Raw genomic sequence first — 13,399 nt, forward strand, 5'->3', positions numbered from 1 at the left:
AATATCTTAATGTTTTAAATAAGCAACAACATGTGTAGTGGACTTTTCTTTTAGGGTCAAGCATGCCACAATGACAGAAGCAGCACCATCATGCCATAGTGATGTGAGCCCTGCAGGTTTGTAAATGAAGTCTGCACTGTGGGCAACATACTGTGGGCACTGCAGTGTGGCCTACAAAAGGAACAAGATCTTGCAGATGCCTATGGCGTGTACTTGCCATTTGTAGCTTGGTTCTTAGGCACGTGCAATCCATTTGGAGGAGTGCTTGGCAAAGAATTGAAGTACTACATCCAGTTAAAAGCTCAGAACAGATAGATAAATGATGCACCATATTGTCTGAGTACTTCTGAAATTATTATGAAGATGGAGCAATTAGAAACAGTGTGGTGCCCTTAGTTTTGAGGAATGGTTCAGAGGTGTACTTCAATCATTTTGTGAAGCAGGTTTCCAAAATGAATTGCCTATCCCTACTAGTAATAAAGTTAATAAAGATATATAGTGATTTATATTCTGATTTGACAGTTAAGTAACTCTTTTTTTATTATTACTTACGTCAGAGCAAAAATACTTTAGGTGACTTATTTTTCAAATTCTTCCAAAATAATTATGAAAAGTATATTTGTATAGACTGTTTTCAATGCCCTCCTAGCAGGGTGTTTGCTTGTGTAGGGTGGGTATCTCAAGCTGCATGCTCTGTAGTTCATTCAAGTTGGAAGAACATGATCATTTTGTGTAACAAGGACCCATTTGTACATCTGCACACTCCCTTTCAGTAGTAACACAGAGCTAGAATTCTTCTCACACTGGCTGTGCTTCCAATAAATGGAGGGGTTGAGTAACCAGCATGCTGACTTAGACGTTCCTCCCTTCCTGTATTCTAAGAGTCAGTCTCTGTAAATTCCACCCTTCCTTCCTGACTTATAAGACCAATGACCGAAAAAGTTAAAAAGCTAAGGAGACACTGTGTATTTAGTTTACATTACATTGGGCAGCACTGTTCAATAAATTAGGCATTAACAAGTGAAGCTGCATACCTGTAAGTTATACATACTATGCTTAATAAACCAAGCTGATACCTGTGCTTTTGCTTGTTCAAATCAATAATACCTTTAAAATAATTATCTTACTAATAGACCATTGGGACTACATACCCAGTGACAAAAATAAGACAATATTAATGAAAAATCATGTGTCAAAGGTTATTTATTTATTTGTCTATCAAACTTGATAACCCGCCAACTCCCTTATAGAAGGGCCCTATATCTCTATAACCATCAGGTGAAAATCTATTTGAACTCAGAAGTTTACCGAAAGTACATCAGAACAGGGAGCTGACATTGTAGATCTGCCAAGTGAGAAAAGCAGGAACAAATGAGAGGTGAGGCATTCAGAGAAAGAAATGGTCACTCTTCATTTATTGAGAAAAATCTCAGTATTTGCAAAATTCCATTACCAAGGATGGGCAAATACACAGGAATGGGAAAGAAATCTGTAATATGAATTTATATATAGCCTTTATTGTCATTGTTCAAAATAAATACAATGAAATTGGTTAGGGATAAGAAAAAGAAAGGGGAGAAAGCCTGCAAGTACTATTTCAGTTTCATTAAAGCTTTAGATATAGCCTAAGATTGAATGCCATACCATTTTATTTTCTGTCTTCCAAAGGGCATTTATTTTGGCAATCTTCGTTTTTATTTTAACTTGTTCATTCGACACTGACTTGTTTGTGCAGCTGAAAAAAACCTGTACTGATATCAAATTGTGAGATCGCTATTGTCAAAGTCAGATCGAATAAAACCCCAAGATGAAATCCCAATATTTTGTTTCCTTCATTGACTTACTTTATTTAAAGAAAAACTTAAATATGTTTTTCTTATTATGGGAGAATTAATAATTGGAGATATTCTGATGAGGGAAAATTGCATGAGGAAACATCCAGCACTGCATTTATGATCCATTTGAATGGGAAAAGGGCTAGAGATGTGAAGAAAACAAAAATTTCAGGAGATTCACTTCAGCTACACATTCTGCTGAAAATAATGGGTTTGCTGTAGATTGGTTAAGGTGTGGAAGTAAGAATCAGGAAATCCATATTCAAATTTTTGTCAGCCTTGGAAGTTTATTGGCTAACTCTCCTCCCCTCAAATATGCTTGATATAGATTCAGGAAGATTCCATACCTGGAGAGAGAATGCCCCTGGGACCCAGGAAGTAACAGAACATATGCTTTTTAGTGCTTCTTTCTACTACAGAGAATTCATACTAGTCTCACTCACCATTATTTCATAAATACCCAGGGTGCGTAGGATAATTATATACTTCCCTGCTACCTGCAGATATCAAACCTGCTACAACATACAGTATTGCCAGGTTGTGCACAGCAGCACTTAAAATCTGTCAGAAGATAACCTGTGCCATAAACGAGTTTTAATGAGCACTTTGTTTGTGATTTTAAAGTGCTCTGTATTGTGATATATTTAGTTTACCATGTTCCTCTATGCCAGAGCTGTCAAATTCGCGGCCCACAGGCTGGATGCATCACACACTGGCCACACCCACGCCCTGGTTAGCGAAGGGGAAAAAAGTCACCATGACGATGCAAGTTTGACACCTCTGCTCTATGCTCAACTACTGTTCCTGTCATTCCTCTTAGATTCTTTTTAGATTTTTAAAAATATTTTTAGGTTTACATTTAACATTGATGTCTAATTTTTTTAATATAATTTTTTATTTTTGTGCTTTTTAATTTTTTTGTATCCTGCCCTCCTTATGTTACCCTCCTTCTTATTTTTTGACATTAAAAAGTTTTGGTTTTATTACTGATTAATTAAGCTTACTTGCTTTCTCTCAACTATACCTATCTTATACTTATATTTTACCGTGAAAATGAATGTATCTACTATGAGCTTCCGGAAGAAAGGAGAATATGTACTAAATAAATAATATTAATAAATATAGTCTTAATTAAATTAGGATAATACACTTATTATGCATTTATTTATTCTAATATTCTGCACTTATTGGACATACTGTATGACCAAATATTTTTTAATGGCTGGCTTTAAACCACTAGTTGCTGGAAGGGTAATTTGTGAGTGGGAATATTTAATTATATGGCGTGATTTAACCTTTTATAGTTTTGGTTTGAACTTTCCAGTTTTGTTAATATAATTCAGTTGTTGAAAATTTGTGCATTCTTCTAGAATCTTCTAGACTATAGTTTTGTTTAAAAAGCACTTTAGTATGAGATTTGTAAAGCAAATCTTTACAACTGAATTTTATCACAGCTTTATTTATATCCTTTTTGTTCATTTATTTCATAAAGTCAACCAACATGTGATGTGCTAGTTGAAAAATTAAACACCCCCAGTTCAGTTAGTTAATAAAAGGAATACCTGAGTCAATTGTGTGAATGCTTCATTAAATAATCAGGGCTGATTTGGGTAGGTCATTTCCTTATATATGATAAATCTTAAACTTTAGCTCTCACCATACAGATTTTAAAGGCATGCTGTGTCCCAGTCAAAACAAAATATTATTAAACCAGTCAGTTTGCTCTAGTGGTTAAGACGACAGGCTAGAAAGCCAGATAACGTGAATTTAAGTCCTGCTTTAGCCATGAAAGCCTGCTGGGTAACTTTGGACCAGTTACCCTCTCTCAGCCTAACCCACCTCAAGGAGAACTGACTAAAGATTACAGTAGATTTTTTTATATATTGTACCTAAATGTGTTTTTTATTTTATGCATTTCCCTATAGGTAATAAGTTCAATGAGCTCCCTTTCAGAGTATTGTTTACCTTCTATCCTGCGCACTTTGTTTGATTGGTATAAAAGACAAAATGGCATTGAAGATGAATCTCATGAATACAGACCAAGAACAAGCACAAAATCCAAAAGGTATGCACCTGGATAACTTTGACTACTGATTGCTACCTATGTTTTGTGATTATTTGTAAAAAAAAAACCAACACCTGCCTCTGTGTAGAATTTAGCTGTAAAGGATTTGCTTCAGACAATATTTGTGGGTGTGTTAAAGGATTTGCTTCAGACAATAGTTTAAGGGTGCTTTCATTCTCCAATCCTGTCAAAGCATCAGGAAGCTAGCTGTGGAATTCTCTTCACTCCTGTTCAATTTCTCCTGTTGAGAATAGACAGAGAACACCAATGCTTGAGCCAATGCTTCCTTAGAAGGGTGGAAAAAGAGTGCAGAAATTGAAAATCAGTGGCCTGCACTCTGAGCTATAATCCTGTTGGTGGTTTGATTCAGCCAATTCGCACCACTTTGGGAGAACTGGTTGTTAACTTTCTGAGTAGTTTTGTGACTGGTTGTTGGAAGAAGTCATTAGGGCAAAGAAAAGGTTGTTAAATTATTTGAATCCAACCACTGCCTGTCGTGGGGTATGTTCCAAAGTTGTGTGATGACTCTTCCTAGTTGAAGAAATAAGCTATAGAAGGAAATGTAAATCCAATCATAGATGCCCACTTTGGCTTATTCCAGCAGACTAAACCATCATGCCATTTTTGGCACCATTAGAGAGGACTGTAAAGCACTGTGAAGCAGTATATATGTAAGTCTAAGTGCTATTGCAATTAGAACTGCTTGTTTCAGAGAGATTATTTGAATCCTGGACTGTGGTAGCCTGTTAGTAGAATGCATCCTTACATACATTCAATTGACACTGCATTTTATCTGCTGGTAAATATTGATGTCTATGTTTTATGTCAATTGCCTTACTGGTTGTATTTTTATATGAGATGTATAGAAATAGTGAGGTTTAGACATAGTTTAATAAGGAAAGAAATTTGAGAGAGAACCAACCAACAGAAACGCAATCTTTTAAATTGGGAAATAATAAAGAAAATGAAAGGAGTAGATATTGAAACATCCTTAAAAACTTGTCAGATGAATTTTTGACGTTTTTACTCCAAAATAGACTAATTAAAAACTGTTTAATGTTATACTTCATTGGTGTACAACAAGAAACTTTAATTATGTTTTCTCATTTTTTAAAGTGATGAGCAGCAACGAGACTATTTAATGGAAAGAAGAGATCTTGCTATTGATTTTATTTTTTCGTTAGTATTAATAGAAGTATTGAAACAGGTATGTCATTTTGAAATTTTTAATGTTTAATTTTAATGGTATATGTTTGTCACTCTTTTAGGGAAAGGTATGTAAGCCTTTCAAATAAAGAAAGAATAACGTTTTCTGATGTACTCAGGAGAGAATGAAATATGTTCCTGTTTAGGGTGTGCTTTCATTCTATTCTTCCACTTTTCTCCATCTCTTATCTGCTAGATTAGACTTCATTTTCTAAAAGAGGTTGAGTCATAGAAACTTTCTGTTTTTCCTGTATACGTAATGGGAAGAAAGAATTATATCTTAAATTCTAAATACATTTTCTAGAAGGAAAGCTTCATAATTTTAGCAAAATATATTTCTAAATGTAAGAGAGCAAGAGGTAAAGCAAATTAATTAAACTGATTCTGTTTAGTGGTTTACAGTTTGTTGCTGTGTTTCCTATTTTACATTTATAAGCACTTGTACAATAATTCTTAAAACTCAACATACCGCATGTCTGTCAGAATTAAGGAGTATTGCAGATATATCTGTTTGACATAATACCTGACGGTTATGATAAAGGGACCACATATTAAGTTTTTCATATACTGATAGCAGCAAGGATTATATTTGCAAAATACTGGAAAAATGAGACCACCCAGCCAGATGAGGATGTAATTCAAATTTTTTTAGATTGCACTGAAATGGACAGACTAATTTTAAAAATAAAAGATAAAGAAGACACAGAATATTACTTGATATGGAATACATTTTATGACTGGTTAGAGATAAGAGGTAGAAATTAGAAGAAGAAAGATTATAGCAATAGCAATAGCAATAGCAGTTAGACTTATATACCACTTCATAGGGCTTTCAGCCTTATGAATGTATGTATTAAAAATAAAGATAATTTACAACTACAATCATGTCAATATAGATAACAAAATTGTAAATAAGCTAATATAAAAAGATTCTCAGTTATAATTACTTAGTTATATTATTACTATTGTTATTAATACATGTGTTAATATTATTACTATCTTTTCTCTGTTCTTTCTTTTGTGTGTGTGTGTAAATGGTATACCCTGACAATACACTGTATTCAAAACGTTTATGAATAAAAATATTTGTAAAAAAGAATTAAGGAGTATTATCTTTTGAAGGAGAAAGCAGAAACATGTAATGATTGGCTATACATGCCATTAGTCATCCTCAAGTATGAATTTTGTTAACTGGCTGTTCATTTGTTTTTCAGATTCAGCTTCATCCTGTAATTGATGGTTTGGTACACGATGTTATTAATTTGGCTTTCAAGCACTTTAAATACAAAGAAGGGTAAGACCAAACTTACTTAAGTTTAGTAGTTAACACCTGGCAATATGATCTAGTTATGAGGTAACAATGTGAGAGTCTAAATTTTTAGAATAAGGGCCTCCTTTTAGAAGTCACTTCTAAACTTTTTACACAATTACACAATCAGTAACTGGATGTTGGATAGCCATTTTGTCTGAAACAGTATAGGCTTCCTGCCTAGGCAGGGGGTTGGACTAGAAGACCTCCAAGGTCCCTTCCAACTCTGCTATTGTATTTTATTATAGTAACTTCTGCCTTCCTTTAGGGAAGTTTGATATTAAGAGCTTAAGAGCCCCTTCATAAATTTACTATTTGTATAATAGTATACAAATAGATAGAGAATTCCTATATAATACTGTAATGCAGGCATACCATTCCCCCTATTTCCAATTAATTAGTTTTTATTGTAGGGACGGCTTACTCTTTTGCTAGTATAGTGATGAATCATAACAAGATTTGTCTGGCAAATCAAATATTTCATGTCTATTACTGACTCTCTAACTTTTTCATACCCTATGCTGGTGTATGACCATAATAAAGATTGCTTTTAATGACTTGTGAAATTATGTAGAATTAGATTTTAATGGGGTTTTCTTTATATACTAAGCCAGATTTCAACACTATGGAGATAATGGTCTTTATATACTAAGCCAGGTTCAGACTTACAGCTAAACCATAAACCACTACATTTGTGTACTCAACTACACAAAATCAAAACCCAATATGTGTAAACGGAGCCTAAGTGTGTATGTCCATTCAGAAATGATAGAAATACCTAAAGATTATTAGTCATATGAAGCTAAACCTACAGTGACATTTATTTATGAATGTTTTAAAAGTCTGTATTTTCTTAACTTTAAACAGGTACCTAGGTCCCAACACTGGAAATATGCACATTGTTGCAGATCTCTATGCTGAGGTAATAGGGGTACTAGCACAAGCAAAGTAAGTATATTTAAGTAATCAAAATATTAGATAGCTTTTACACAGAAAGCCAGATTATTCAGTGAAAAGTTTTCTCTCTTCTGTGTATGTTAGTGTGTCAGTCAGTTTGTGTATATGTATGCATGTGAACATTCATATTTCCAACCTTTGTAAGAATAGATCCTTTCCCTTCACAAATGCAATGCTTTTGATGTAGAGAGCTATCTGATCTCCGAAGGTAGTTTCTTCAGCTAGTTAAACAATTCTAAAAGTTGGAATCTTCTTCCATCGATACCATCTTTGGAAGCTCAAGAGCAGGAGTTAAGTGCAGTGTTTCCTCAGAATAATCTTCCAGGAGTGCCAAAATGATAATTGATTGAAGTCACCTTTAGGTTTTTTAAATGCCCTTAATAATGCACATTCTATCTTATGGATTGCAGGGGAGAAGTAGGCTGATCCAATCAGAGAGATGAACTAATTCTTTGAAAAGTTCCTCCTTCCCCTCCTACTTTTTCTTTTCTTTATATTTTCTTTCTCTCCCCCCCCCCCCCCGCCACCCCAGGATAATTGAAATGGAAACTGAAAAGAGAAATGTGTTGTGACAACACTGTTTCCCAGTGATTGTCCTTGATTAGATAAGTAAATAAGTCTAGATGTTTTTTGGGGAATATTAATGATCTCCTCATTAATGTAATAATTATTATAATTAATGATATTTTAATGTTCTCTCCCCCAATAAATTGGTAATTACTATACACAACCTATGTTCTAATTTTGCATCTTTTTCATTACAAAGCTAAATTTTGAAAAGGAAAACTTCATACTTGCGTTTCATGGCCATGGGAGATCTAAAACATTACATTGCACAGTGTATATTTCATTTAGGATGTAATATTGGAGACTTCATTTTCTATGGGTATGATGGTGACTTTTCTTTTCCAGTTGCCGTAACATATTTCACAAGTCTTGTGGGAGTTGTAGACTCTTTGGTATTGCAAAAATTTCACATTGTGTAATTGGTTTTATTTATTTAAATTTAGATACTATCCAACTCCAAGACCACTCAGAGTAGCTCACAATTTAAAACAAGTATATAAAATATAATGCATAATAAAAAATATAAATATCCATCTTGCTGTCAAATATCTACTTTGAAACAAGCATAATCATAATTTATTTTTGTTTTGTCTGTTTTTAGATTTCCAGCTGTGAAAAAGAAATTTATGGCAGAATTAAAAGAGCTGCGGCATAAGGAGCAGAATCCTTACATGGTTCAAAGCATTATCAGTCTAATCATGGGGATGAAATTCTTCCGTATTAAAATGTACCCTGTGGAAGATTTTGAAGCTTCCCTTCAGTTTATGCAGGTAGCAAAGTTCCATATCAGGAGGAAGTTGTCCTTTTCTTATACAAAGGAACCTCAGTCCTTTATAATGCTTGTTTAGTAACTAATGTCAGGAACATGTGGTTTTTATTTCATAGGACATATAGTAATGAAAACTGGAAAATAAAATATGCCTATCACAATAACTGAAAAACTATTTTCATTTGATTGCTCATAATGTTTGCTTAATATTTTTCTATTTGGCAGATTATTATTCTCTGTTATTTTGTTGTATTTAATTTGGAGTAAGACCTTCAAATACAATGGGAGCTCCTTTGGCTAAACATACATAAATTTGCACTGCCTTTTGAATCAGACTCAAGTAAAATGAAGGCAAAAATGTTGCATATTTAACAAAGTAGTAGCTTTGTCAAAAATACAAGTATTCTTGCTTATTTATGAAACTTTATTTTCTATTTTTGTTTATTCCAGGAATGTGCACATTATTTTCTTGAAGTTAAAGACAAAGATATCAAACATGCATTAGCAGGCTTGTTTGTTGAAATTCTTGTCCCAGTAGCTGCTGTAAGTTCTTGTTTGTTTACTAACCCGTCACCCATCAACCAAGGCCCTGGCTAGTACACATAGTATCCAACAGGTAGTAATAAGTTAAAATACATAAAACTATAGTCTGATGTTAAAGCAGAATTAAAGTAGCATTTTTACCAAAGTTAAATTAATAACAAAAAGTTAACAGCAGTTCTTATATTGCACTGGGAATTTGACTTTGGGCTTCCACAGCGAAAGTTTGACCCCAAATAGCAAATAGGCAGACCAGCTTCTGGTGGCTTATGTTAATAAATGATGGGAATTTTACAATAAGAAGTATTCTGCCAGTGTCCTGGGCCCAAGAGCTTTAAAGGTAGTAAATGACATGTTTCAATATATCTAGAAACAAATAAACAGCCTATGTTAACATTTCAAAATTAGCATAGTGTGCTCTGTACCGGCAGCAATATTTTGTACCAATAGAAATTTCTGAATAAAACAAGAGTAGCCAAAAAAAGGATGCAAAACAGAAATGGTTGGGGGCTAAAAGTATATCTACAGTTGTGTTAGATTATTATTATTTAAGATATGATGAAGGTAACAGGTTGGATTTCACTTCAAGGTTCAGGGTAAAATTCAGATCAAGAACTCCCAAGCTGCATATTGTGTTTAATCTTTCTATTTCATCTTGGACAGATAGTAGATCTATCAGAGTTGCTAGAATTATGATTCCCCACAGTGCCTTTCCTTGATTCTGCTTAAGTTTATTTTCCCTTGTTCAGCTGATGACTGTCTGTAGGCAGCATTCTCTTCTATATGAGTGTCCAAGCTGTACCTATTAGAAAATCTGAACTTAATTTTATTTTATTCTTTCTCTTCAGGCTGTTAAAAATGAAGTGAACGTTCCCTGTCTGAGGAACTTTGTTGAAAGTCTCTATGATACAACACTCGAACTATCTTCACGAAAGAAGCATTCACTGGTTAGTAATCCTTAATAAACAAGCCAATATGACTTCTGTTAAAATAATAGTTTTATTTCTTGTTTCTAAGTATAATTATACTTTGCAAGACATTTCATTTTGAAAAGCTATAGAAGAGATGAAGATATGATGCACTGGATCTTAACATTTCCTTCTTTCATTTGATTATATTACGTTTATGGGTTAATTATTCCCAAGCATTGGGTTTCTATAAATACCTTTAATATTCTAAGTACAGGTACAGGACCTGGTTAGGGATGGAGAGAAGCTTCTGCATTCATTAATGGCTCAATAAATGTTGGGCAGCAGTGGTAAATGTTAGCACTGTTCCAATTTTATTTATATTGCTAAGATTAACTTCATTTTTTAAAAATAGTTGTTAAAATGTATCAATGAAACTTGCAAATATGAATATATTATGAGTCATTGCAAGAAAATAATTTTGCTGAATGTGAAGAAAGTAAACACTTTTAAGTCTTACTGACATCATTTGGAAAGATTTAGACACATGGTTCTCTAACTAGATCATGTCCATTGGCTAGATCAATTGAAAGTGAATGGGACTTTAAGAAAATTAAAGGTATTTTATAATATTTCAATTTACAGTTTAAGTTAAAAGTAGTAGATTTAGTTTTACAATTTACATCAGAATCAGAGGAACACACAATATTATAAGTACCATAGAGCACCAATCTTCCAGTGATTTCCAGGCAAAACAGAAATGTTTTCTACTAAATTATTACTATGAGACCCTAACCTAGGCATAAGGATAATTGACCTCTATTATTGGGTAGTAGTGAAGACACGATATCATCTGACCTCAACTAATTTTATTTCTGTTCTGTAATTTATATTTTAAAGGGTTTTTTAGATCAATGATTTTGATAATAATGATGAAAGATTGTGATTTAAATAGTTCATTTAATACTGAGAGTGTTAAACTCCTACAGAATGTAGTGGACATTTTCCAGAATACATATAAATCATACTTTGTTTCTCTAGCTTTTAAGCAAAACAAAAGGGGGAAAGGGAAGAAAAAACCCATTAAACTGAAAGTGCAAGGTAGAACATTTGGAAGAGGACAAAAAGTTGGACAAAAAAACTACCCAAATATGCATTTTGGATCATCTAGCATTTCCCTTTGTACTTGACCTGTGAATTGTGGAATCTTTTATTTTTTATTACAATATTTTATTTGAAAAGGAAACTTTAAGAATATTTTTAACTAAAAATAATATAGTTGAAGTGTTGTAGGAAAGTTAGAAATTTATGTGACCTTATAAGGGACAAGCCATTTCTCTAGGCTATTTCCAGTAATAGAGCCAAATAAAATACAATTCTAAGAAAAAAACATTTATTTAGTGGTTCATTATTATATAAAATGGGATGAAAAAAATACCAGTTGTTTGAAGAAGAACTCTAACTGCTTTTATGTCACTACCATGAATGTGTTTGTTAATTGAGCCATTAAAGCAGAGGGCTACATTAGTCTATACAAATGGTCTATTCTGTGGGAATTCTAATAGCTTCATGACAGCAGATTCTTAACATCCAACAAATCTAACTGGTACAATAATTTACATCTTATTACAATTTATCCTTGGAATGTTACATCATTCTGCACTCTATTGCTGCGTAATGTTGGACCACATTTCAAGTGTTCTGGATAGCGCTGGATAGAAGTATTTTATTATTTAATTGTAAACATATTCCTACTTTTATACAGAATGATCACAAAAAACATATTAATTAAGGTTTTAAAAATTGTAAGAGTTATTTTTTATTTAAAAAATATTGTTTGAATTCTGAATTCTATAATCATTGTTTATATTGGCAGATGCATTTAATATAAGTCAGGAGAGAGGTGGAACTCTAAAGTTTAGTGTGGATGTAATCTCTAATATTTACTGTGGACCTGTTGATAAATTAGATGTCTCCTTTGTTATCATTCAAATAATCTTGTATTTCTTTTGTCTCTTATTTAGGCTTTGTATCCTCTAGTAACATGCCTGCTTTGTGTCAGTCAAAAACAGTTCTTTCTAAATAGATGGCATATTTTTCTCAACAACTGCCTGTCCAATCTCAAAGTTAGTACATCATTTTTTGTTGGCTTTGTAATTAGCTCTGGGTATATGTGTCATGAATCTGCCAATACTACCTGTGCAATCTTATATTCTTAATTTAGTGGCTTCCTTGCAAATCAATGCATGGTTTCCCATATCTCTACTAGTTATAAAATACACATAGCATACTGACTCAGTCAGAATGCATTTATATGATGTAGAACCTCTGTCATAATTAAGTACCTTTAAAATAAAATAGAACTAGTGCTTGCAAGTACATTTGTAAATGTAATAAGATTATTATTTTTAAAATAATAAAGTCCACATCTTACATTTAACAAGATGATGAAGAATTAATTATAGTTGTTCTCTCTGGTAGATTGAACTGCTTAAAAATACAAATACTAAACAATAAAACAGTTACAAACATACAACCTTCAGGCAGTCCAGACTAAATATATGGTTATTAAAAAGGGAATATAATTATTTTCTTTAACATCTACTTAATATAATTGTTAAGAATACTTAATATAATTCTTAAAAATAAAGGGATGACAATCTTTGTACTTTGAAAGATAAAAAAAGTAAGTCGGACCTACAAAAAATATTGCAATGTAAACGTTCTTGTATCTTCCTCTCAGCCAGGAATATGTTATTTGAATAAACTTCATTTGATTGTCCCTCCAATTCATGCTGGGTTTGCATAGTCCTAAACATATCCCCAGATTAATCTTTTTTAAACAAAGTTTTTCTTTTACGAAAACTTGTCTGCCGATACTACTCCTTGTTTTTCAGAATCACTATTTTAGTTAGAAGACCACCATAAACATTCCAGATATCCCTACTGGTATATTTGAAAACAGAAAAGGTCATATAAGGTGACTGGTGAGTTTTTAACTCACTCTTTCTCCTTTTATTTCATAAATATTTACATGCTGTTTGGATGGCTAATCTCTCCAGCTCTATTAACTGAAATATGGCTTTTAATCACAAATAGAGTTATGATTGGTGAGAAAAAAAAATTTAACAGCCAAGTTTATTATCTTCTCAAGTTTAGCTGGATAAAACACCATTGCTTTAAAACTGTCAGTTGCTTTACTTTAAATAATAACTTTTTCCTATTTCGAAACCTTGCTACCAA

General features: G+C 32.8%; 1 protein-coding gene across 7 annotated transcripts in view; it reads left to right on the plus strand.

Moving 5' to 3' along the window:
- FRY (FRY microtubule binding protein) overlaps positions 1-13,399 on the plus strand; it is a 183,113-nt gene that overhangs the window by 82,788 nt on the left and 86,926 nt on the right. For all 7 annotated transcript variants that reach the window (XM_087721282.1, XM_087721276.1, XM_087721277.1 and 4 more), the window contains 8 exons: positions 3,761-3,900; positions 5,017-5,107; positions 6,321-6,400; positions 7,283-7,363; positions 8,541-8,709; positions 9,159-9,251; positions 10,097-10,195; positions 12,181-12,282. In XM_087721282.1, the coding sequence (XP_087577408.1) occupies positions 3,761-3,900; positions 5,017-5,107; positions 6,321-6,400; positions 7,283-7,363; positions 8,541-8,709; positions 9,159-9,251; positions 10,097-10,195; positions 12,181-12,282 (855 nt within the window). The remainder of the gene's footprint in view (positions 1-3,760; positions 3,901-5,016; positions 5,108-6,320; positions 6,401-7,282; positions 7,364-8,540; positions 8,710-9,158; positions 9,252-10,096; positions 10,196-12,180; positions 12,283-13,399) is intronic.

Source organism: Thamnophis sirtalis, unplaced genomic scaffold (assembly GCF_051295495.1).
Source record: "Thamnophis sirtalis isolate CommonGarterSnake01/CBP01778 unplaced genomic scaffold, rThaSir2_p1.2 scaffold_8, whole genome shotgun sequence".
NCBI lineage: Eukaryota > Metazoa > Chordata > Lepidosauria > Squamata > Natricidae > Thamnophis > Thamnophis sirtalis.